Source organism: Equus quagga, chromosome 5 (assembly GCF_021613505.1).
Source record: "Equus quagga isolate Etosha38 chromosome 5, UCLA_HA_Equagga_1.0, whole genome shotgun sequence".
In the NCBI taxonomy this organism is placed as follows: Eukaryota; Metazoa; Chordata; class Mammalia; order Perissodactyla; family Equidae; genus Equus; species Equus quagga.
Genome location: NC_060271.1, coordinates 65,669,825 through 65,696,213, shown reverse-complemented (window position 1 = coordinate 65,696,213; position 26,389 = coordinate 65,669,825). Strand labels below are relative to the sequence as shown.

Here is a 26,389-nt window from a genome sequence, read left to right as displayed (position 1 = left end):
GAAGATTAGCACAGATGTTAGCTCAGCACCAATCTTCCTCAAGCAAAAAGAAGAAGATTGGCAACAGATGTTAGCTCAGGGCCAATCTTCCTTTCCAAAAAAAAAGTTCTTTTGGGACTTCAACTGGCATTTGTTGTTGTTAGTGCCATGGAGTCAATCCAACTCCCAGCAACCCTGTGTACAGCAGAGCGGAACCCTGCCCGGTCTTTTTGTGCCATCCCCTTGCCTTCTGGGGCTACATCAGACAGTGCCCCACTGCTATTCATGGGGCTTTCATGGCCAATTTTTTCAGAAGTGGGTGGCCAGGTCCTTCTTCCTGCTCTGTCTTGGTCTGGAAGCTCCACTGAAACCCGTCCACCATGGGGGACCCTGCTGGTATTTGAAATGCCAGTGGCATAGTTTTCAGCCTCACGGCAACACACAGCCTCCCCAGTGTGACAACAGACAGATGGGTCGTGCGGTTCCCTGACTGGGAAACAAACCCCTGAGCCACCACCTTGAGAGCACTGAATCTTAAACACTTGACCACCAGGACTGGCTTCAATTAGGCATTACACTAAATTTATTAATTGTTTTGGGAGACAATGACATCTTTACGTATTGAATTTTTCTGTTCAAGAACATGGTATTTTTCATAAGATTCAGTAAGGTTTTATGGATTTTTTTAATAAAAATATTTACATATATAATGTGGAGCTTACCTTTTCCTTGTTAAGTTTATTCCTAGGAATTTTATATCTTTCATTGCCATTGAGAATTGGATTTTTTTCATTTATATTTTCTAATTGAACACTGATTCTACATAGGAAAGCCATGAATTTTTGTGTGTAAATCTTGTATCTGATGATACAATCATATTACTGAACTATCTCATTAGTTTTAATAGTTGTTTAGATGATTCTCTTGTAATTTTTAGTGGATAAAATTGCCCACCAACAACATGGCAAATCTCTCTCTCTCTTTTTTCAATATTTATGCCTCCTGTTTATGATTCTTACTGACTAGTTAACTCCAGTTCAATGTTGAATAGCATAGGTAACAGTGTAAAATTTTGCCTCATTCCTGTCTTTAATGGAAATACTTTTAAAGCATTGCTGTTGGTTCCTGGTAAAAATATTTTCTTAAATTGAGGAATGAGTCTTCTATTCCTAGCTCAGTAAAATATAGTTTTATTGATGTTCATTGTTTTACTTAGTTTTTTAAATTTTTTTGTAGAATTTCTTTATTCTTCCCTCTTCTTCTCTTCTTTTCTTTCTTTTTTTTTTTTTTTTGAGGAAGATTAGCCCTGAGCTAACGTCTGCTGCCAATCCTCCTCTTTTTTGCTGAGGAAGATTGGCCCTGAGCTAATATCTGTGCCCACCTTCCTCCACTTTATACGTGGGACGCCTACCACAGCATGGCTTTCCAAGCGGTGCCATGTCCGCACCCAGGATCTGAACCAGCGAACCCCGGGCCCTCGAATCGGAACGTGCAAACTTAACCGCTGTGCCACCAGGCCAGCCCCTGTTTTACTTATTTTTAATAAGAAATAGATGGTAAGTTTTAGCAAATGACTTTTCAGTATATGCTTCATTTTATTGCTCCTTTAATATAGTCAGTTACATTAACAGATTTTCTGATGATGAATCATCTTCAAATAACTAGAATAAACCCTATTTTGCCATGATATGTGATCTTTCAATACATTACTGAATCCAACCTGATAATAGTTCACTTGAGACTGTACTGAGAAATGTAAAGAGTATGAGGCTTTTCCCTTGCTTGCAAGCTAAGTTAGCCTGCCATAGTCTCACGTAAGCTGACAGAATACACAAGACTCCAGGGTCAGAGACAAAGGACTTTACTACTCACAGCACACCAAGCAGCATGAGAATCATGTTCCCATTGGTTTCCCTTGCTCCCCAAATCCCACATGGACAATATGGGTGGATACTATGCGCAGCAGGCTTGCAGCACAGCTGAAGAACTCCAAGCTTAGAGAACCTGAATCTTTTACAAAGAGAAGTAAGCAAAGCTTCTAGAAGGACACATTATTTTTATCACACTAGACAGTAAGCAAACCTGCCCTCTACGCCAGACGGATGTTCTATCACTCTCTTCCAATGTTATTATACAAACATCCTTGAAAACATAGTCTAGAACAAAAGAGCAGTTGGTACCTCTGGTTGCAAAACATGCAGAAACATAGAGTCTGTCTCCCAACAGAGTTTTGTATATATTGGCATATATTTGTAAGTGAAATTTGTCTACTGCTTTCTTTTGGAGGGCTATCCAGTTTAAGAGGTATCAGGATTTTGTTGGCTTCATAGAACAAATTAGTAAGTTTTCACACTTGTACATGTTTAAAAGTAACATTAGGATAATATGGTCTTCGAAACATTGGCAAAGCTTACTCATAAATCTATTTTGGCCTAGTGCCTTTCTTGGGTGTAGATCTTTTTACTACTATTCAGATCTCTTCTACGGTTATTGATCTGTTCAGGGCTTGGACCTCTTCCGTGTCAGTTTTATTAATTGATGTATTCCTAGACATTTTTCCACGTCATCAAGATTTAATTATTTACTCTTCTATAGTATTTCATAGGCAGGAATTTACTAATTTGGGTTATTTTTTAAATGGGGAACATTGAAGATTTTATTTTCAGGGCACGATATAATTTTAGATTTGGCTTAATTCACTGAAAAGGGTTCAAGTAGAACTGAATTCTCATTCAAAATATTAGCTTGGGCAACTGGCTGAGGCTGTAATAATTTACTAGTTAGACTCATGCAAACCTCGTACTAAATAATATTGAAGTATCAGAAAGCTTTGGCACATGAAGGATGCAATTTGATCATTCCTTTCATATTTACGTTTAATTTTCCAGTTAGGCAGGTATAAAAAGTGAAAGGCTTGGATAATAGCAATATATTATTATAAACTTAATCTGATAATAACTCTAACAGCAGTTACTATTCTAGATGTCTCCCGACTAGGGAAAATCACTATAGCCTTCAGTATCTAATATGAAAGTATTTATTGGGCAATGCTTTATTTTTCTTCATTCAGTAAACAGAAAATTAGTGGTGGTTTGCTTTCATCAGGCAGGGTAGCTATAGACCTGTCCAACTCTGCTTAGAGTACATGCTAACTCTCTAAGTGCACGCCGCAAGGTCTATCTGCTGGTAAATTTACCGTTTTACCATCTCACAGGGCATCGTGCTAGTACTCTTCATTAGTGACATAATAATGGAAAGCAAGAAGTAGCTATCCATACATGTTTTTATAAGATATACATATGGGAGAAAGCAGAAAATGAATCTCCAAAAACATGTAGGGCTGCTACCTGCCATCCTACAGGATGTAGCAAATGCTGTGAACCAGCAAAGTAACGATGCTCTTTCTCCCACAGCCAAACTACAATGGCCAGAGAACAAATAGGTGGAGCTTGGGGATCACACCTCTCATATTATACCAAATGAGAGACTCAACAATTTTTTCCTTCCCATTCCAAAAGGTCTGAGCTCTGCTGATTTAGGATAAGGAAGGATTGCTCATGTCAAAGGGACACAATATGATTCTGACTGAATTGGGATAGTCACTTGTTCAATTTGAGATCTCAGACAAGGAAGGGAGGAAGGAAAGAAGAGAGGGAGAGAAGGAGGGACAAATGGAGGGGAAAAGGGAGGAGGAGAGAAAGGGAGGCAATCAAGAGTAAATAATGTTATTGTTAGTGGGTAGAGTTTGATGAGGTACAGGATATTTAGTCTCAAGGTAGCTGCCTGTGAAATACTTGTCAATTTCTTACTAATTAATAATTAAAATTACTTGTAAATTAACAAGTAAAATTATTTACAAAATATAGTGAAGTAATCGGAAAGATACCATTTGTATTAATCAGTTCAGGCTGCCATAACAAAATAACATAGACTGGATGGCTTAAACAGCAGAAATTTATTTTCTCAAGTTCTGGAGGCTGGAAGTCCAAAGTCCAATCAACCAACCTGGTTGATTTCTGGTGAGAGGTCTCTTTCTGGCTCGCAGGCAGCCCCCTTCACGCTGTGTCCTCACATCGCAGAGAGAGAAAGCTTTCTGGGTGTCTCTTCTGACGGGGCACTAAACCTAATCCTCATCTAAACCTAATTATCTTCCAAAGGCCCCATTTCCAAATAGCATCACTTTGGGGATTAGGGTGTCAACGTGTAGATTTTGGGAGAGACACAATTCAGTCCATAGCACCGTCTTAACTAAGTGATAAAAGTCAACATCACCAATAATAGGACAAATTGATATCATGTGCCTCCTGATGGGATGCACCAAGAGCAGCAGCACTTCTGTGGTATTCCTGCTAGAAATACATAGCCTGAATCTAGTTGTGAGGAAACCATAAAACAAATACAGGAGCTGGCCCCAGAGCCAAGCAGTTAAAGTTCACACGTTCTGCTTTGGCAGCCTGGGGTTTCACCAGTTTGGATCCGGGGCATGGACATGGTACTACTCATCAAGCCATGCTGAGCTGGTATCCCACATAGCACAACCAGAAGGACCTACAAGTAGAATATACAACTACGTACTGGGGGGCTTTGGGGAGGAGGAGGAGGAGAAGGAGAAGAAGAAGAAAGATTGGCAACAGATGGCAGCTCAGATACCAATCTTTAAAAAAAAAAGACAGGGGCCGGTTCCATGGGCCGAGTGGTTAAGTTCGCGCACTCTGCTGTGGCGGCCCAGGGTTCGGATCTTGGGCGCGGACATGGCACCGCTGGTCAGGCCACGTTGAGGCGGCGTATCACATCCCACAACTAGAAGGATCTGCAACTAAGATACACGACTATGTATGGGGGGTTTGGGAAGATAAAGCAGAAAAAAAAAAAGAAAAGAAAAGAAGATTGGCAACAGTTGTTAGCTCAGGTGCCAATCTTTAAAACAAAAAAAAAGAAAGGAAAAAAAAAACCATGCATGGTTAAAGAGAGTGAGAGCTAACCATTTAAAAAAAAAAAAAGACAAATACAAATTGAAAGACATTCTGCAAAATAACTGGCCTGTACTCCTCAAAAATGTCAAAGTCATGTAAGACATGGAAAAACTGAAGAACTCTTCCAAATTGATGAAAAATTGAGACATAATAACTAAATATTATGTCTGATCCTGGATTAGATCCTGGACCAGAAAGAAAATGGTGTTTATATAGGATATTATTGAGACAATTAGCAAAATTTGAAAAGAGCCCATGGATTAGCATTTTAGATTTTATCAATATTAATTTCCTGTTTTTTTGTGGTTGTGCTGTGATTATGCAACAGATTATTTTGGGAAAATATACATACTAAAGTATTTATGGATAATGGGGAATCATGCCTGCAACTTTCTCTCAAATGATTCAGAAATAATTATATCTATATATAATATATAATAGAGAGAGAGAGTGAGAGCACACAAAAGTGGTAAAACGCTAATTGGGGAATCTAGGTGAAGAGTATATGAAAGTCTTCTGTGCTATTCTTCCAATTTTTCTGTACATATGAAATCATTTCAAAATAAAATGTTAAAAACAAACAGAAAGATGAACTGAAACCAAATTAGGGAGCAGTAGGAAAGCAAGTGCAAAAGAGTAAACATTAAAATTAACACTGCATATTATGAAGGCACTCGACTACACCCAACAGCAGGGTGGGGACGTTGAACGCAGGGAGTCCTAAAGTAAGCTGGGACCCTCAAAAACGGTTAAAACGCTCACAATGAAAGCACCCCCACCTCGTAGCTTCTACTCTCTTTGGAGGAAAGCAAGAATTCCCACAGATTAAGATCACCAAATAAGAATTCACTTTTATTCATATGGTCCATTTTATTCAATCGCTTTCATTCATATGAATAAAGGAATTGACACATAGAGATACAAATCATGAGTGAGAGTAAGCTGAAATGATCAAGAGATTTAGACTTCGAAAGACTTCAGATATTGGAATTATCAGATATAGAATATAAAATATGTACAACACGTTTATGAAATAAAACATGGGATTGCAAAGCTAAGCAAGCCGTAAGCCAAAATGCCAAGGCAGATTTGAAAAAGAAACAAATAGAACTTTTGAAAAGAAAAATGTTCAAATTAAAAAATCAACAGTGGAAAATTTAAAATCTGGGGAGAGATGAAGAGAGAGTTAGTGACCTAGAAGGTAGAGCTGATGATATGATGGAGGATGCAACTCTGAGAGAAAAGGCGGCAATGAAACATATGACAGAAAGATTAAAAATGAGAAATTGATATACATTGAATCATAGTCCCAGAAACAAAAAATACAGATAATAGAGGAGAAGCAATATTTAAAGAGATAACGGCTGTGAATTTTCCAGAACAGATAAAAGGAAGAATCCACAGATTCAAGGAGAACAACACATACCAAGCAGGGTAAACAAAAGCAAACCCACACCTATACATATTCTCGTGAAGCTGTAGAACACCAAAGGCAAAGAGAACATCTTACAAGCAGCCAGAGACAGAAGATAGATCCTCTCCACACGAATAACAATTATTCGGACAGCTGAAGACAGAAGCCAGAAGATGTGGAATAATATCTTTAAAAGGTTGAGGGAAACAAATGTCAACCTAGATTTCTGTGTCCTGAAAACATACTGTCTTTCAAATACAAGGGCAAAATGAAGCTTTTCTATATAAATAAAAACTGAAGGAGTGCATGGCTAAGAGAACTTCACTAGAAGAACATGTGTATGATTCATTTCAGCAAAAAAGGAAAACGTCTTTGAAGAAATCCAAGGAAGGATGGTGAGCGAAGACTGTGATTAACACTTAGTTAAATCTAAACAAATACTGTCCTTATAAAATAATAAAAATACTGTTTAAGGACAAGGGTACTACTTCTTCCCCTCCCCACCCCCAAGCACTCATGGCCTCACCACAAGAATGTGCCTTGGAAGCCACTAGGACTGATCCTATTGTGCCATCTGTCCATTTAGTCAGTTATCAATAAGTCCGAGATTTCTCCAGTATCCCAAATCATCTGGACTCTCACCCTTATCAGGCTCTGTACAGCCTCTTATCCAATCTTATCCCCTTTCTCCTTAAATCTTTAACGCTTTCTCCACCATTCTTACATATACATCCTGCTTTCAGTTAATGACCCGAAGAGTCCCATCTTTCTCTCATGTCCCATTTCCAATGCATCAGCAAGTTATATCAGTTCTTCCTTCAAAATATATCCAGAATCTGCTGGATATATCCTGCTTTCCCCTTCCACTGCTACCATGCTGATCCAAACCACAACCGTCTCCAACAGCCTCCTAACTGAGTCCCCTATTTCAGCCCCGACTCCCTACCATCCATTCTCCACAGAGACCTCCTACGCCTGGTTTATTCTTCTGAAGCTCTAGTCAGATCCTCTCTCTCCCATTAAGAAACATCCTACTGTTGCTGCTCACCTTACAGTGGCTGATGAGACTTTATGCCATCTGTCCTCCCCTACTGCCTCTCAGAGCTCATCGGTTCCAGGGGCTCACCTGGCTCCACCCAGTCCAGCTTTCATCTCACATATTTGCATTTGCTCTGCCCTCTGCCTGCAATGCTCTTCTCCCAGATATCCCCAAGAATTTCTCCCTTGCTCCCTTCAGGTCTCGTTGCTCAAATTGTCATCTTATCAATGAGGTTTTCCCTGACCATCTCATATAAAATGGATGGTCATCCCCATACCTCCATTCTCAGCACTCTTCTTCTGCTTTGTCTTTCTCCATAGCCAGAACCAAGAGTGTAGACAAGTCCAGGCCCCTGATTCACATAGAAACCAATGTGCTCTCCATTGAGCACAACTACAGTCCTCTAGGCTGGGTGTGGGGGCCTGTCCAGAGTACCTACCACCATATATACCTACAGGACACTTACTTATTCACAGAGCCACAATTCCTTATCAAAATCCTTGGGGCCAAATGTGTTCTTTAATCCTGAATTTTTTAAATTTTAGAAAGGAATATGGTGTACATATTGTATATTAAATAACACCATCAGTGGTTAGCGGCAGCATCCTGCAATCACATCTATTAATATTTCTGCTGTCAAGTGTGTAGCTATTCTCATTAATTGGGGTGGATAAATATTCAAATAATTTTACATTCACTCAGGTCAGATTTTTCTGCCAAATCACTTTAGATCAAACCGACACATACACATACAAAAACTTGCGGTTTTCAGAGCTTTTGCAATTTCATCATTGGAGATAAGTGATTGTGAAGCTACCCCCATCTGACAACCCCCAACAAGAAGGTACACTCCATGAGAACAAGGTCTCAGTCTGGTTTGTTCACTGTTTATTTCCAGTGCCAGAGCAGCGCCTGGCACATAGGAGAATCAATAAACATGTGTTGACTAGATGAATTAATGTGTTGTTTGCCTGTAAAATCCAGCCCCACTATTCTGGTAACTGTAGCCTTAAGGTGTCCCACTCTGCTCCCAGCTCAAGAGTCAATCAGAAAGTTTCCCCTTAGAATTTGCATCTTACGTGGTGACATAGAAGCTCTACCCGGCTGCAGCTCCTTCATCCCAATGAACGGTCCTGGAGGGGACCCGCTGCTGAGACCCTCAGAGCTACTGTGATTCCCTCCCTGACAAGACTCAGTTCTTCAGGTTTTCCTTTGATTATGTGAGCTATGCGTACCTTCCTAATAAATTCTTATTTGCCTACCTTAGCTGGAATCAGTCTGTCTTCTTTATCACCAAGCAGCCATCAGAGGATCCAGTGTTGTTGAGAAGTCTGCTGTCCATCTGATTCTCCTTCCTTAGTAGACACTATCCTTGTAGTTCTAGAGTTTTACCAGAATGCCTGTGTGTAGGGTTTTTTCCCCTAAAAATCCTACTTGGCACTGGGTGGGCCCTTTCCATCTGAAGATTATAAGTATCAATAAATGAATTGTAAAAAGAAAAAATGCAGTGAGAGATGATGAAAACTAAAAAAACTGAAATCGTTTTTTAACCTCTGGAAACATTTCTTCTATCATTTCTTTGATTTATCTTCTGTTTTCTCTTTCTATTTTAAAGCTTTGGTTGCCATCGTATGGGGGATTTTGTTTTTTTCAGTTTCCTTTTCTACCTTGTTAATACTGGATATGGCAAGAAAATGTTTATTTCCATATTTATTTCAGAACCAGCGACTTCATCGAATTCTCTTCCTAGATTTCCATACTGCAGCCTGAATATGGATCTTGTTAACATGGAAATCTAGTCATGCCACTCCTCTGCTTAAAACCCTTGGATGGCTTCCCAATGTTTGCAGAATAGTCTTCAAAAGCCTCTTGGCTGACAGTGCTGCATGTGATCTGCCCATTTCTCCAGCCCTCCTCCCTCTGCTTTCCCACTTTCCACCTCACTCAAGAAACTTGAGTCCCACTGAGCTGCTCCCTGTTCCTTCTTCACATGGCATCCTGCCCATACTCTATTTTTTTCTAGAATGTCTTCTCCTTAGCCATTTGGCCAGCTCAGCTTCCAGATGAAGACCAATGATCTTCAGTGACTCCCCAGACCCTGAGCTATTCCTTTGTTGAATCTATCACAACACCCGGAATATTTCCATCACAGAGTTATAGTTATTTACACAATTATTTTTTTAATGACTATCTCCCCTTTTGGAATACTTTCTTATTTTTAAATTTAAATTAGAGTAATTTATTTTTGAGTAGACAAACATTTACATGGTTCATAGTTCAAAAGTACAAAAGGCTCTGCGTTGAGGTCTCCTTCTTACTCTTTCCGCAGCCTCCCAACTCGCCTCTCCACAGTTTCCGTATAATCAGCTTCTTTTTTTCCTACCAGGAATATTTTCTGCATTAATAAACAAAAACATGCCTATTTTTCCTCCTTCCCACCACTGTTGTTTACAGAAATGGTACTGTATTATACATACTCGTCTGCATGCTATCTCCTCTTTCCCATTGTCTTATGCCTTTTAAATTCTGTACTTATTTTAGTGAAGTTTCAAGGGAATAAAGATAAATCTTCATTCAACTAGTCATATTCAACTGGAACCTGAATGGGATTTTTTTTTTTCATTTCTTTTCAAAGCCATATATGGGAAGTATAAAAGAAGGATTTTAATTTATGTATGTTTATCTTCTATCCAGCCACTTAAGATTGGCAAACATAAGGAATATTTATATCACCCACTATTGATGAGGGGATATAGGCACTTATCTAGATGCCCAGCAAATTTTTAAGAAATAATTTGGCATTCTCTTTTAAAATTAAAATGAGGGGCTGGCCCCGTGGCCGAGTGGTTAAGTTCTCGCACTCCACTGCAGGCGGGCCAGTGTCTCGTTGGTTCGAATCCTGGGCGCGGACATGGCACTGCTCATCAAACCATGCTGAGGCAGCATCCCACATGCCACAACTAGAAGGACCCACAATGAAGAATATACAACTATGTACTGGGGGGCTTTGGGGAGAAAAAGGAAAATATAAATAAATAAATAAAATAATAAAATAATAAAATGAAAATGAAAAATATGGTGTTCCATTTGAAGCACTGGCCATTAATTGACCATCCCTTCTCGTTTCCATTCACTTTCCTTGGCTTCCAGGACACATGGGTCTCCTTGTCTTCCTCTCTACTCATTCCCTCTGTGCCTCCTCAGTGGAGACATCCTCTTCTACTCTGGCAGTAAGTCATGGAAGTCCTCAAGACAGCTCTGATACCCTCTCCTCTCCTCATTTCACACTCTACTTGCTAAGTGATTTAATCCACATTTACTGCAGCAATTAATATTTCACTACTTTTTAAAACTTTTCAGCCATTGTTACTTCAAATATTTCTTCTGTTCCTTTCTCACTTTTTCTTTTTGGTATTTCCATTACATGCACATTACACCTTTTGTAATTGTCCCACAGTTCTTAGATAATCTGTTCTGTCTCTTTCTTTTTTTTTAAGATTTTATTTTTTCTTTTTCTTCCCAAAGACCTCAGGTACATAGTTGTATATTTTTAGTTGTGGCTCCTTCTAGTTGTGTCATGTGGGATGCCGCCTCAGCGTGTCCTGATGAGTCGTGCCATGTTTGCGCCCAGGATCCGAACCAGCGAAACCCTGGTCCGCTGAAGTGGAGCATGTGAACTTAACCACTCAGGCACAGGGCTGGCCCCTGTTCTTTTTTCATCCTTTTTTTTTTTTCTTGCATTTTAGTTTTAGAAGTTTCTATTCACATATATTCAAGCTCATTGATTCCTCCTCTGTGTCTGGTCTCCTGATGAGCCCATCAAAGACATTCTACATTTTTGTTACACTGTTTTTGATTTCTAGCATTTCCTTTTGACTTTTTATTAGAGTTTCCATGTCTCTGCTTGCATTACCCATCTCTTCTTCTACGGTGTCCACTCTTTCCATTAGAGCCTTTAGCATATTAATCATAGTTATTTTAAATCCCTAATCTGATAAGTCCAATATCCCCTCCTTCAGTCTGGTTCTGATGCTTGCTTTGTCTCTTCAACCTGTGTTTTTTGCCTGTTGGCAGGCTTTGTAATTTTTTTTGTTGAAAGCTAGACATGATGCATTGGGTTAAAGAAACTGAGGTAGGTAGGCTTTTAGTGTGAGAATTTATATTGATTTGGTTAAGAGTTAGGCTGTGTATAATGTTTGCTGTAGCTGTATGTGTCAAGAGGCTAACATTTCCTTTAATGTCTTCATTTTCTCATCCGCTGTTGTCTTTGGGTTTCCCTAGAGGCTCCTTCTTAAAATAGAGTCTGAAAATCAACAGAGTCTGAGCCTTGAAATTCTTTTAGCTGTAATCCACTGTTATTACAGAGGACCCTGGTTGATGTGGTGGTAAAATGTGGGGACAGGGGAAGCGTCCCATAATCTATCGATCCATCTTGGTCTCTTGCTGAGCCTATGCTCCTGGCTGATGACCTTCACAAGTGTTTCTCAGCTTTTTTGTTTTTTCCTTTAGGTGAGACAGGAAGATCAGAGGGGGTTGAAATTGGGTATTTCCCTTCCCACAAGTCATTTAGACTCTGGTAAATAAATAGGGCAGAGCATTGTTACGGAGAACAGATGCTCTGGTTTATTTCAAAGAGGTTACTTTTCCCTTTCACCTGGCAGAAGAGAATTTTTTCTCCAATCTTCACCCTGAGAAGCTGAAAGAGTTCCTAGGGGTAAAACTCAGGAAAGTGTGGGGACCCCCTAAGACTGGGACCCTGGTCTTTAACTCCGAAGCTTGTCCACTTGATCCTCCAGCAATCTGTCGATTACACTTTACGTTTTCCTACTGTAACTATGGGCCCTCCAGGACCAGTTCAACTCACCCCTCTCTTATTAACAGTGACTAAGAATTGCTTTTCAGAAAATCTGCAAAGGCATATAGCCAGGGTATGCACAAAAGAAGAAATTGTGACCTGAAACAACCTCAGAACCAAAGATCTTCCTTCTCACGGAACTCAAGGACTGGGACACAACCAGAATGTGAAAGCCAGACTCTTATCAGAAGCCAGCAGTCTCTCATTCAGGAAGATCTGGTGTTAAGATTCCTTCCCCACCTCATCAAAAGTGTTTAGAACCTCATCATAAATGTTTAAAACCTTACCATAAATGCTTGAAGCCCACCAATCAAAATCTGTCCCACCAGTGTTTCCACATGCCAGTCTATTCTCCTTAACCCCTTAAATTTCACCCAAATCCTGAACTGGGGAGACAGATCTGAGGGCACCCCTCCATCCCTGTCTCCCTGCAGATTGATCTCGCAGAATAAAGCTGATCTCTTGTGCAAAGGCTGATGCCATAATTAATTGGCTTGTTTACATGCATTGGGCAGAGAACCCCAATTTTGCGCAGTAACACTACCAGTTCTGGCTCCAGTGAAAGCAGTAAACTTTGCTCCTGGTAAACTGTGATTCTCAGTATCCACATCTCTTTCCAGTTTGGGGGGCAGTGGTTTGACCTCAATTCTCTGATGAATCTAAGAAAAGGTGTTGATTTTCAGTTTATCCAGCTTTTTCTTATTGTGGCCATGGAAGTAATAACTTCTAAGCTCTTTGTGTATCAGAAACCAGAAGTCCCTCAATTAATATTTCCACACCACCGACTCATAATTTAAATTTTCAGCTTAGGCTTCTCCTGTGAGCTCCGCAATCATCTACATTCCCACTTGAATGTCTCAGAGTCACTTCATTTCAATGTATCTGAGACCAAGTTTATGACCCTCTCCCCTCCCCCCACACCACGGAACAACTGATCTTCTTTCAATTTTCCTCATCTCAGAAATGGCGCCCCCTACCAGCCGGTTTCCCAGGCTATCCTCCTTGATACCTTCCTCTTTTACACCTCTATATCCAATACCTCACGAAGTCTTCTGAATTTTACTTCCTTGATACCTTTCAAAAGAATCCATGTCTCTGTATTGTCATTATCTTAGTCCAAGACATTTACCTGATCAACTGCAATAGCATCCTACTCTTGTCCACCTCATTCCTGAAAACTCCCTACCTCACCCAACTATTCAAAGGGCAAATCTGATTATGTCCCATCACACTACTCTGTGTCCCTCAGCCCTCTGCACCCCGTTCAGCCCCTCCAGCATGCTGGGTCCTCTTTGACCCCAGGGACCTTGTAAATTCTGCTCCCTCTGTCCGGAATGCACTTTCTTTCCTCTCACCTGGTCCACACTCGCCCACTTTTTCAGATCTCCATTTGAGCCTCAGGCCCTCAGGGAAACCTGGTCTGGTTCCCCAGGCTAGATTACCATCCTTCCCTTTATGTGCTCACAGAACCCTGCCCTCCTCCTTCACAGCACTCAGGCCACTTTGTAATCGCGTATTCACCAGTGAGATGATTTCCTTGATGCCTGTCTCCCCCACTAGAGTATAAACTCCAAGAAAGAAGGGAAGAAGACTGTTTTACTCACCATTGTGTCTCCAGCCCATAGCACAGGGCCTTGTACAAAGTAGCTGCTGAGAAATATTTATTAAGTGACTAAATTAAATCTCTCCTCCACATTGATTCCTCCCAGATTTGCGTCGCCAACCTGGTCCTCCGTTCTAATCTCAATCTACAGACTCCAGCTCCTGCTGGAAAGTTCCTCCTGGGGGGCCCACAGACAGTCCCTCCTTTTCTGGAGTGTCCTGAACGGCACCACCCTTCACCCCATTACTTCAGGCAGAACCCTGACAGTCATTTTAGGGGTCTTCCTTCTCCCTCAACCACCATTTTCAGGAAATCACAAAGTCTGCCCCTTCCTACCTCCTAAATACCTCTCAGACATCCCATTCTTTTCTTCCCCATTATCCCCTACCCTACTTTAGACTCCCATCGCCTCTCGCTTATATTTCTCCAGTAGCTTCCACAGTGGTCTCTCTTAGAAGATCTTGTCCTTCCAAAAGGTTTTCCACAAAGGAGTCTATTTAAAATAGAAATTTCATTCTTAAATTGAAATTTGATTCATTTCTATTCTGTTCGATTCCGCCCAATTCTGTTCTACTGATGGGCCTCATCAGACCATAGATTCACCTCCCAGCTCCGCCACTGCCTTTCCCTGCCTGAAGCTCTGCTGTAGGCTACCTGCCTCCAAGCGAGGCTTCTCTCAGTTCCCCACAGGAGCCATGGCCTCTCACTTCCAGGCCTTCACTCTTCTTCCGCCCCTACCCCAAAACCTGTTCCCTCCCTCCCTGCCCTCTTCGTCTCACCAACTTCTACTCAGGTCAGGCTTGGAGCCTCTCCCAGGGATCCCGCCCAGCACCCCACACTTTCCCATCAAAGCACTGTCATCCTGCTGTTATCCCCTGTTTGCTTCTTCTCCTCCGCTAGAAGGTAAGCGTCATCCTTACAAGGACCTTGATTTTAGCTGTGTCTCCTGGTAGGTATAGAAAGTGAGTAGTAAAAATCACTGAACACATGAAAGGGCACCAAATCTGGAAGCATCAGAATGAACTGTGATGCTGCCCTTTTAGAGGAATCTTCACATGTAAGATGCTGGAAAGGAGAATTACGGCCACACGAGTGCCAGCCCCGCTGCTAGTCCTCTGTCCAGGATTATAATCCTATAATGGTAGGACATGTATGTTCTCAGCAGTTCCTGAATCAAGAAACATACATAGAGTGCTCGCTTTGGCAGCACGTATACTAAAATTGGAACGATACGGACAAGATCAGCATGGCCCCTGAGCAAGGATGCCACGCAAATTTGTGAAGCATTCTACATTTTTAATAAAATGATTAAAAAAAAAAAAGGGACATCGGGCCCACATCTGAGCAGGCAGTGGAAGAAGCGGGGTTCTGTGGCCGACTTTGCTATGCTGTGTGGCAGCCATCATTGGCTGCACGGCAGTTAATCCCATCGAAGGAAGGTTTTTAAAATCTGCTGAAGCAGCAATGCTTTGGCTCTTACCACCGTATGCAAAGCAAGGTGCGGTGTAACAGCTGCTATCGGCCCTTTTTTCCTTTCCCAAACCTGGTCGAGGGGGAGAACTTGAAAGTCTTCTGGCTGAAACGAGCGGTGGGGGCAGCTGATGGGTGGATGATCAAAGGCTCCAGGTGTTTGGCTGAGACGCTCGTCTCCAGGGGAACGCAGGGGAGGTATGAAGGTGGCAAGAGGGAAGTGATGTGTGGGGAAAGGGGACGGCTGAGTTCTAAATCCAGGCTAAACATAGCAAAAATTCTTGGGGTTTTGCCCATTTAAAACTAAAGGAGAAAGACAACTTCTTCTATACTATGTCCTGAGTGATGCCACAGTTGGGCAAGTGAGGTATATCATGAATAAAAGTCTTGGGAAAGTGGAGGCTCTGTGCCTCAGTTTCCCCAAACAGGGAGGAGGAATAATGTACCTTTCTCTGAAGATCAATAAGACAATTATTTCTCTTGGACATGGACTTTTGTGTGTGTGTGTGTGAGGCAGATTGGCCCTGAGCTAACATCTGTGCCAGTCTTCCTCCATTATGTATGTGGGACGCCGCTTCAGCATGGCTTGATGAGCTGTGTGTAGGTCCGTGCATGGGCTCTGGAGCCATGAACCCTGGGCCACGGAAGGGGAGAGCGCGAACTTAACCACTACACCATCTGGCTGGCTGCTACATTCTCTTTTTAAAATAAGAGGAGACAGACATGACTGGGATTACCTGAGAGTGCAGCTGGGTGAATCATACCACCATCCTCCCTCTGGTCCCTACTCCCCTGCTCACCACTCATCCCCAGAAACCATCCTGTTAACATAACGTTTTTGTTTTATTTTTAAATCAGTGGTTTAGCTAAGGTGCGAAGAACAATTTATAAAGGGCAGCCTGAGGGGAGTTGGCGGAGGTGGGGAGGGACTCGGATGCTCAGGGACAGCTGCTCCCAGACGGGCCTTTGAGCGGAAGCCTGAGAAGATCTGGGGAATTAAGCTCCCGTGGCAGGAAGCATAACTGCAGAGAGACCCTAAGACAGAAGAGCCCGGAATATCTGAGGGGCTGCAAAGCGGTGAGCGGCTGGAGCCAAGTAAAGGGGGTTTGTGGGAGGAGGGGGGAAGGAGCTGTTCATGCAGGGCCACGGAAGAACTTGGGAGTTTGCTAGTAATAGAAGCTACCAAAAGGTTCTAAGCAGGAAAGCAATATAATCATGTCTGTTGTCGAAAAGATTCATCCTCTGGCTTCCAAGCAGAGAATGAGCTTGGAACATGAATGCAACCTGAACAGTATGGAGCCAGGAGGTGAGGCTGGGAGGCCAGTCAGGAGGCTGCCATGGCCCTCCAGGCCGGAGATGTGGTGGCAGGTGAACTGGTGAGAAGTCCTGGGCTGGAACCAATTCTGGATACTAGAGCCAACAGCGCTTGCTTTGGGCTCGGATGTGGGGTGTGAGGAAAACAGAGGGAACAAAAGAAGAGTCAGTAGGTGTTTGGTACATTTATTAACTGACTCATCGCTCACTGCCGTGGACGATGACTGAACTTCTCTTTCCTGTAAGCCTTTCCCGGTTTCCCAGCCACAGCGGTCTGCCAAGGTTTTGACTCTGTTGCTGCCTTTCTGTAATAGGAGGCTAATACTACTCACCCTCCAAGGCTATTGGGCAAACAAATGGATAATGTTGACATCAGGCTTTCTGAGAAGACACAAGTGGAGGCTCCGAGTGGATGCCAAAGCCCTTCTCATTGTACTCTTGGTCAAACACACAGGTTCAAATATAAATAGACATTTTAACGCTCTCAACAGCCCTGTGCAGTATATATGGCTCTTATCCATCTCAGGAGAAGGCTGGGGCCTGGGGAGTTTGTATGCTGGGCCACAGTCCCAGTGCCTGTGGGTCAGCCCAGGTGTGGAGAGTTGGAGGTGAGCAGCTCGGGAATGGGGGCAGCGGGCGTCATCCTTGCGGGTGGGAGAGAAGAGAGGTCCTCATGCTTGTTAAGGTCCCGCTTTCTGATCCCAACACGGAGCAGCAGGATTCCTGCATTGCGGTTTGCATAACGCATTTCAGGAAGGTAAAAGGGAGGAGAAATCCCCAACGCACTGGTAGCCGGGAACCTCCTTTGAAGTGAGTGCGGACAAGTCCGTCTCTGCACGCCGGGGTGGGGGCTGAAAGCTGGCAGCCGGGAGCGCGGCCGCTGACGCCAGCCCGGCCGCTGGAATGCGCCCGCCCGCCCGGGGCTGGCGAGGCCGAGGCCCTGAAGAGGGCTCCGCGGGGCTGCCGCGGCTTCTGTCGGTCCAGAAGCACCACCGCTCCGAACACCGTCTGCTTCTCGTCTCCTCCTAGCACGAGCCGCAGGAAACCGACGGAGCGAGCGATGGAGCTGCCGCCCGTCCCAGCCCAGGACCGGGCTGCTGGCCGCCGCTCTTCCAGGAGTTAAAGCGTTCCCTCTCCCTCACCGGAGGCTGAGAGCTAGGTGGAGGAAGCTCAGCCCCACCCTGAGGACCCTCCCCACCCTGCGCGCTCTATTCCAGGCTTCTGCCCTCCTGGCTAAAGGTCTGAGTGGGTCTCAGTTGTCTCAGTGTCCTCAATGCCCAGCACAGGGCCTGATGCCCAAAGGGATTTGCTGAGTCAGTGGATAAATTTCCTATGAATCCAAGGTTCCAAATCAGCATCCCCAACATCTGGCTTCCCTTGGCAGCTTCAGAGCCGGAGATCTGGGCCTCTGACCTGGCTGCTGGCTGATCCTGCAAAGGAGGACATGTCAAGGAAAAGTGACTTCCCTTCCCACAGCTTACTATCCTGTAACCACAAAAGGGATCCCCAGACCCAAAAACCAATCTTAGGGAGCATAGAAAGGAAATGCCAGAAGGGGAGGCAGCAGGGTAAGCCCAAATCCACAACCAACAAGCTGTGTGGCCTTGGACAAGTCACTTAACCTCTCTGTGCGTCACCTTTCTCATCTTCAAAATGGAGAGGCATTATAGTAGGTCAGGGGCAGGTGGGCTCTGACATCAGACGGCCTGATTTTGAATCTCAGTTTTACCACTTACCGGCAGCAACCACTTAGATTTTTGAACATGGCCCAGTTATACAAACTCTGTGGGCCTCAGTATTCTCATTGGTGAATGAAAAATAACAGTATCTAATTCACAGAGTTGTTGGGAGGGGTAATATAGCTATCCTGTATTTTATATATATACATATACATATTTAGGACAGTCCTGGCACCTGATGAATTATCATTGTAATGTTTACCTGTTTTAAAATGATAAAGGACACTCTCCAGGTCTCCCAGGGTTTGGTAATGATCCCCTAACATCATGAATAAAAAAGCAGGGAGGAATTCAGCAGGTATCTGGTCTTTTTTGACCTTTTTTGTTTTCAGATCTGACAGGAAATTCCTTCTTTCTTCAGCGGCGCCCGCCACCCAGCCACCCGCCCCAGCTGACTGCTTTCCATGACAAAAGGCAAGGCCACGTCGGCCGCCAGGTCTCTACCCAGAAACCAGCAAATCCCTGCCTCAGGAAAACGCCAGGGGTTTCTTTTTCATTAACAACCTCAAGGTTTAGTTACTAGAGCTGCTGAAGAAAAGAAAAACCAGTTGAACCCTGAAGATTCAGGCTTTGCTCAAGTCCTGGGAGGTCTCAGGGAGGAAGAGAGCAGAGTTTGGGAGTTTGTGACGTTCCTCGTGGCCAAAGCTCGGTCAGTCTGCCCTGAGAGGGACTTGTGAGTGCCCTCGGGGGCTGGGGGGCAGAGTTGGGGTGCAGACGCACAGTTTTCGAAGCCTCTGGGCTCCCCAGCTGCCTTTTCCCAGTAAGTTCAAGAATGAGATGAAGGATCTAGAAGTATCCAGAAGGAAACCTGAAACCTGCTTTTTCTCAAATTCTCCTTTGCCCATGTCGTACTCTGAAAGGTACGCTAGGTCCCAGAAGGCCGATGGCAGCTGCTTTGAGTTATAAATGTGCCCAATGGCCTCAGCCTGGGCTGCAACTTGACATCACACCCTAGTCCAGGGGGAAACCCCTGAAAACAGGGGTGCTTAACTCTGCGCTGCGGGGCCGCATCTTTTCCTAGGCACTGTCCTGAACGACGGAAAGTGAAATCTCGCTCAGACCAGAATTTCTGACCTGGTTCCCAGGCAGAAAATGCTGCAGATGCAGGAAGCCGATGCCAATTGGAGTGCTGGTGCAGACTGTGACCTGGAAACATCACAGGCATTGGCCTTGTCCCTTTCCCTTTAATCCCACGCCCAGCAGGAGGGGAGGCAGTTCCCGGATGGAGACGTGCCCACAGCACAGCTTCTTTGGTCCCGGGAGTGGGGACTGAGACACCCTGCTGCCCTTGGGAGTTGTTCGGATCAGAAGAGCCTTCTCTTTGCCTTTGTTCTCATACATGCCGTCGTCCTGGCATTTAATATCAATCAACCACCCAGATCTAGATACTTCCAAATACAGCTTAATCACGTTCCTTTAACGTGTCTTTCTTTCCAAGAAATGCTTCTGCCTGTCCCCCACACCCCTGCCAAAAGAAACCCAAACATACTAATAACCCAGTTTATTGTTTGCTCAAAATTATTCCTAGCCTAGGTCTCTATTCATGGAAATAATTAGATGCCAAGAAGGAGGCTACCATAAGAATCTATATCAGCAACTGAGATACTGGGCTCCCTCCAGCGTGACAGGCACACAGCGGTGGATCTCAGTTCTCAGAAACGCCTCCAGGATTGGGTTGTTCCTGCTCACGACTCATTTTCTTTAGAGAAGGCAGGCATCTCATAGGACAGAAACTGTCCTGTACCAGAAGACCAAGGCCTAATTCACTCAGGGCTCAACTGCTAGCCTTGGACCCAGGACTTTGTGTGAGGGAGTGAGGGGGCTGTTTTCTCATTGGCAAGTTGTGAGCACTGGTCTAGATCAGTGGTTCTCAACCAGGGTTAATTTTGCCCCCGAGGGGGCATTTGGCAATGTCTGGACATACTGTTGGTCTTCACACATGGCCAGGACTGGGGGGAGAAGGGGTGCTTCTGGCATCTAATGGGTAGCCCAGGGATGCGGCTAAACATCCTGTAACGCACAGTGCAACTTCTCCCAACAAACTACCCAGCCCCAAATATCAATATGCTGAGGAAGAGAAACCCTGGTAGAGACACCTCATCTTTCAGGCTTCTTCTAGATGCGGCCAAGTTCAACAGTTTCCTAGTTATTTCCTTGGAACTGATGGGCTGCCTGTCGCCCCCTGAGGATCACAACACCCAAGGCTGTAAGAGCTCCACCTGAGGAGTGTTGCCAGCTTGTGAGGCCTTACAGCGCCGTTTCTTTCTGGAACAGAAGTTGTCTGGCGCACTGAAGTTCAGTTTAATCTAAAGGACAGAATTGTTACTTCATTAAAAATAAGTTAAATGCTCATATGTCTCCAGACCCTGCTCAAAGAGTAATTGTTTCCTTCTAGCCCTTTCAGATGTGGGTAGGTAGAACAAAGCCAATGAAAACTCAATTACTCTCTCTCAACACACAGAAAGTCCCTGTAGCGGCTTCAGTGCCATACCACCTACATCTATTCCGTTAGGAGAAAAAAGCTGAAGACGGAAAAACAGTAATGCCTACAAGTGCCCAACGTCATCCCACTTAAAGTTTATTTCATGTGATTCTTAGCATGCAGTGTACTTTCTTGGGAAAAAAATGTTTTGTCCCAGTTCACATTATAAATTAATTTACAAATATAAAATTGTATTAGAAACAATATTTATAAAAGTTCATATGATTTTTCACATAGAAAAATATCCATAGAAACTGGATTTTTGTACACACAATATGGGGGTAGGTAGTCTCTTTGGTTGTCTTTCTGCATAATACTTAACAAGTAAGGGTGATGTTATTTATACCTCAATAAACTGTTCAAAAAATAATTTTCTGTATGTATATTTCAAAATAAAAATTTAAGAGAAATGCTGTGAGTCTCAAGATAGAATACACAGGGAAAAGTCAGAAATTTTTCACAATGCACTTGTGTTCCTTTTTCTAAAAAAATTAAAACCCCAAACCAGTAACGCTCCTATCGAAGACCCAACAACATGGTACAAAGGCAACAGGGCATATCTTCAGCTTAATGCAACGCTGTTCCAAAGAAATCAACTATCCACATTTTAATTAATGCTTTTTGGATAAGTATCTACCACGTACCAGGCACTCTACTGGGCACTGGGAGGATGACTATAAAAATTATTCAAATGAAGACACCTCTTGAGAAGTAAAAGGGAAGACTAAAAATAAATTATATTTAAAAAAATTTTTTGACCACAAATGGTTTATTTAAAAACTATAAAAATTCCATTTAAAGACTATTTTTAATAAAATTCTAAGACTTTGTTAAAAAATGAAAAATCCAGGACACATGCTAAAAGGGATGGAGCATCAAGTTAACTAGGACAATGGTCACCCCAGACCTCAGGACTGTGGCAGAAGAAATAAGGCAGAGGTGGTGTCCATTAACGTCTCAAGTGATTTATTTCAACCAGAATCTTTGGTCCAATGAGCTCTCGCTCATTCCTACCCCCGATATGCAATGTCTGCCTATGGACGCGGGCACCTTTGTTTTTCAGGAACTAGAACACAAAGCTTACAAGCACCAGCTCTGGAGCCAGACTGCCTGGACCTGATCCTGGCCCCATGACTTACTAGCTGTGTGGCCTTGGGCGGTTACCTAATACCTTGGAGTTTCACCGCCCTCATATAAAAAATGAGGAGTAGTAGCAAACCCCATCTCCCAAGGTTGTTGTGAGGATTAACTGAGTTAATACACGTCAAGTGTCTAGAGCAGTGCCTGGCACACAGGGCTTGCCTGGGCACTTTTATTGCTATTAGTACCTACCATGTACCAGACACTGAGCATATGCAGAGGTGATTCGTGAGCTGGATACAGCTCAAGGATTTGTGGTGTTTCCTACTACAGTATTTTTAAAACTTTAATTTGTGACAAAGAATACAAATAGAGGTTTCCTATAAAAATCCACATATCCAACTTTTCTAGAAAAATCAGAAAGCTGCCAGGCAGGAGCTAACTAGCTGCCCACAGCAGCCTTCATTCAGCTGCTCAGTCCCAGACACCCCCTACTGCTTCAGTTGCCAACTGCTACCTTTTTCCCACCCAATAACTTCATTCGCTTGTTTCCTAGCTGGCCCTGGTACACATCTGAGCTTGGAACCCTGATAAACAGTGATGAACAAAACATGGTGCCCGCCTTCACAGGGCTCACAGGTACCATCCCAGAACAGTGAGATGACTCTCTCTCCAGGGAGGCCCTTATCCAGAGAAGCCTGTAAAAGCTCGCTGGGTTGTAGAAAGAGTTATCTACTAGACCCATGCTACTCCAGGTGTGGTCAATGGGCCACAAGATCACCCGGGAGCTCCAGAGAAATGCGGAGTCTCAGTTCCTGCCCCAGACCTACGGCCTTGGAATGTGCATTTTAACAAGATCTCAGGTGTGCATATTCAAGTCTGAGCAGCAGCGCTCTATACCTCGGAGCCCTCCCGGGGGTAGATGAGGCTGTTGACCATGCTGAAGTTGTAGAAAGGGCTGCTGAAGGGGCTGCTTTGACCCCCACTGGCGCTGGTGGGGAAGGGGCTGTAATAGGAAGACCTCTGGCTGCTGCCGTTGCTGGTGCTGCTGTTACTCAGCTGCAGGTTGTCTGGCGAGGCCTCCGAGATGGAGCTGGGGGGGAATGCGCTGCCGGACGGCAGCTGGGTCCCCTGGATCCCTAGGTGGCGGCTGCCAGGGAGAGCTCGCTGGGTGCTCCCACTGCTGCTGACACTTAAGGTGCTGAGGCTGCTGAAGAAGGTGTTGAGGCACGGGGTGGAGGTGAGCATGGATCCTCCTGGGGAGGAGGCAGTACTCTTGGTGCCCTCCGGAGGCTCCGGGGACTGCGAAGGCCTTAGCAAAGCCGAGGGGCTGTCTCCTTCTGGCTTCCCACCCACTCCAGATCCCAATCCTGAGGAAAGCCCTTCTTCTGATTTTGATGTCCCTGAGGCCACCGTGGAGGTGCTGCTGGCCTCGGAGCGGCGCTTTCGCTTCCGGCGGAAGTTCCCGTTGTCAAACATTTTCTCACAGTTTGGATCCAAGGTCCAGTAATTACCTTTCCCTATAGAGATGAGAAAGAAAGACAAGTCAGAGAGGGACCTAGTTTATGCTCGTGTATTCGGCTTCAGTTCTGGCAGAAGTCGGGCAGTCTCTCATTAAATGCTGACCAAGATGCTCAATCCACTGTGCCGTTTAAATTTCTCCTTTGGGGAGAGATTTTATTCTTCACCTGCAAGGGGAAATCTGGAACAAAGATGTTCTGGCCACTTCTACCTCCTCCTGCATAGTGTCTGCTACTTAAATCTTAAGACCTAACTCTATTCCCAAGGCTCTTATAATTACCCAACACCTTCCCTTCTAGATCCATGTTGTGCCCTTGCAAAATCACGGAATTCTGGCGCTACTTAAACTTGAGGCTCCGTTTCTTGATTTACAAAAATAGGTATAGAAATAGTACCCACTTCATAGGTTGGCTTGAGGGTTAAACGATATCGCTGCATAGTAGCTGGCACACGTAAGCAGTGACAAAACAGGATCTGTCAGCATTATTTGCTGAAGGGGTACAATACTCGCCCCTAAAAAAATACCCCACTGAAAAAAGACAGTCTCAGAAAGCTGATCCTCTGCCTTGCTGAATGAACGAAAATGACAACAAAAGTTATTACTGAGCAATGAATGGTTTTAACAATGCCTTGGATGGCATATATTCAGGGTATGAGGAAGCTCCTGGAGTCTACGTCCCCTCTGTGCCTTGGGCAGGAGGTTTTTCTTAAGTTTTTCCTCCACTGGGCAAACCTCAGAGATCAGGGCCCCATTTCATGCAAGCAATGCTTGTCTCCTGCTTAGAAAATTTCCCTCTATCTAGCGCAAGTGAGGTTAAAAAAAAGATCTACCATCTTGGAGGATTTTGTCTCCCAACAGCTTTTTTCACTTCTGGCAAAAATCTCTGGCATCTGAAAGGACGGTGAAGCACTTACCTGGCCGTGAGTGCTTGCTCAACTCCTCAACATTATTACCTCCACTTTTCAGATGGGCAGACTGAGGTGCAGAATGGTTAGTAACCTGCCGTACTCCCAGTTAGCAAAGGTAGAGCCAGGATGTAAGCAGGCTGGCTCTAGACTCAGCAGTCTTAACTGCCCACTTCTATGCTGCCTCCTCAAATTAGCACACACTCCCCCACACCCACTATTTCTACTGACACATTTTCTGCAAATAGTTGCAGAAAAAAATGTATTGCTACAACTACCATCTAAACAATACTACCTGCACCTATCAGGGTATTTATACTGTGCCACCTTGATACCAAGCGCTTTGACCAGACACTAGCTATATAGATCTTTGAACTTTTTAGAAAGTCCAGAGGAGTATACGACAATTTACATGATGATCTCAGGTGATTCCGAAGCCAAACAGGGAAGACGCACCTTCTAGAACTGCATGCCCTGTCCAATACAGTAACCTCTAGGCACACGTGGCTGCTGGGTGCTTGAAAAGTGGCCAGTCCCAGTGAGATGTGGTGGAAAACACACACAGGATTTTGAAGACTTGGTACCAAAAAAATAAAGTATCTCACTAATAATTTTTATATTTGTTCTATGTTGAAACATTATTTTGGGTTACTTAGAAAATACTAAAAATAATTTCACTGGTTTCCTTTTACTTTTTTAATGTGGCTATTAGAAAATTTACAATAGTTTGTACTCTATTTTTATTGGAAAGCACTGCTCCGGAATGACTTCAGATACGAATACTCCAGAAGATTTACATAATTTACACAAATCCTGGATCTCTGTAGTGTGCATCTCAAGTGGTTTTATTTCTCTTCTCCTTTTCTATCACCACTCTGCCTCCATCTCCCTCGTCCTGGGCTCCTTCTGAAAACCTCAAGGAGGATTCCATTTCTCTCCTGTTTAGGAGCTTTTCTCTTGCCTCCACTTCTCAGGAAAGAGGAAAACTACTAACACTGCACTGGAACGCAGCCCTCCTCCCCCCAGGGCTTAGATCAGAACGGAAACAGATTTGGAGTTTTCATTTTTACACTTCTAAATAACTAAGGTACCACAACCGCGATTTGCAGGACCCAGCTAAAGTTCTCTGATCCCGCTGCCCCTGTCTCCCGAGGCCCGTGCCACTATCCTCAAATCCTCTCTCAAGGCTGGCACAGTGCTCCTTTCATGAAGGACAGAGATCGTCTCTTAGGAACCTGATGCAGGAAGAAGTGCATTATGGAAGGCTGTTCCTCTTGGTCTCTCACCACCTCTTTTGTGAAATGTGATGGGATTCTCAGCTCATCTGAATCCCTTTACAGTCATTCCCTATCTGAGAGCTCACCGGTGTTCTTCTTCCTAACCAACCTGCCTGTAACCTGACCCTCCCTTCAACTGGCCCGAGGAACACCACCCAGGGGTGCCTTTCTGTTTGAGGATACGAGCTTTTTCCTTTTTCTCTAAGCGGCCAGCCTCTGCGTGTGTGTGGGTGGGTGTTGTGGGGGAGTGAGTGGGTGTGGGTGTAAGGGACGAGCTCCTCCCTCACCGGGTCCTCCCTCGGGGGATGCTCTGATCACTTTTTGTCCTCTGGCTTCCCCTCACGCTAATCAGAGAGGTTCAGGTGGCTGTTCCTCCACCGGCTCCCACCCCCAGTTAGAATGGGAAGACTCCGCGTGCATCTTCAAGTCAACCACACTCAGACCCCCCACCCCGCCCGTGCGCCGCTTCTCCGCCCTCCCGCCGGCGGGGGAAGCACCTGTGCGGGGGCCCTCACCTGGGTCGTCCTCGTCGCGGGGCACCTTCTTGAAGCAGTCGTTGAGCGACAGGTTGTGGCGGATGGAGTTCTGCCAGCCGGCCTTGCTGCGCTGGTAGAAGGGGAAGCTGTCGGCCACGAACTGGTAGATGTGGCTGAGCGTGAGCTTGCGCTCGGGCGCGCTCTGAATGGCCATGGCGATGAGCGCCGAGTACGAGTAGGGCGGCCGCACCATCTTCATCA

The 26,389-nt window shown here is 44.3% G+C and overlaps 1 protein-coding gene and 1 non-coding gene across 2 annotated transcripts in view; one reads left to right on the top strand and one right to left on the bottom strand.

The window, feature by feature from the left end:
• The first annotated feature begins 15,054 nt into the window (after positions 1–15,054).
• On the top strand, positions 15,055–15,161 carry LOC124240510 (U6 spliceosomal RNA). The gene has a single exon (XR_006888901.1). It is a non-coding gene; the product is annotated as a U6 spliceosomal RNA (small nuclear RNA).
• A 6,531-nt stretch (positions 15,162–21,692) lies between these two features.
• Positions 21,693–26,389, bottom strand: part of FOXI3 (forkhead box I3) — a 5,262-nt gene continuing 565 nt past the window's right edge. Inside the window, exons 2-3 of the mRNA XM_046661821.1 lie at positions 26,168–26,381; positions 21,693–23,468 (exon numbers count right to left, since the gene is read on the bottom strand). Coding sequence (XP_046517777.1) covers positions 22,843–23,468; positions 26,168–26,381 — 840 coding nt within the window. The 3' untranslated portion in view covers positions 21,693–22,842. The remainder of the gene's footprint in view (positions 23,469–26,167; positions 26,382–26,389) is intronic.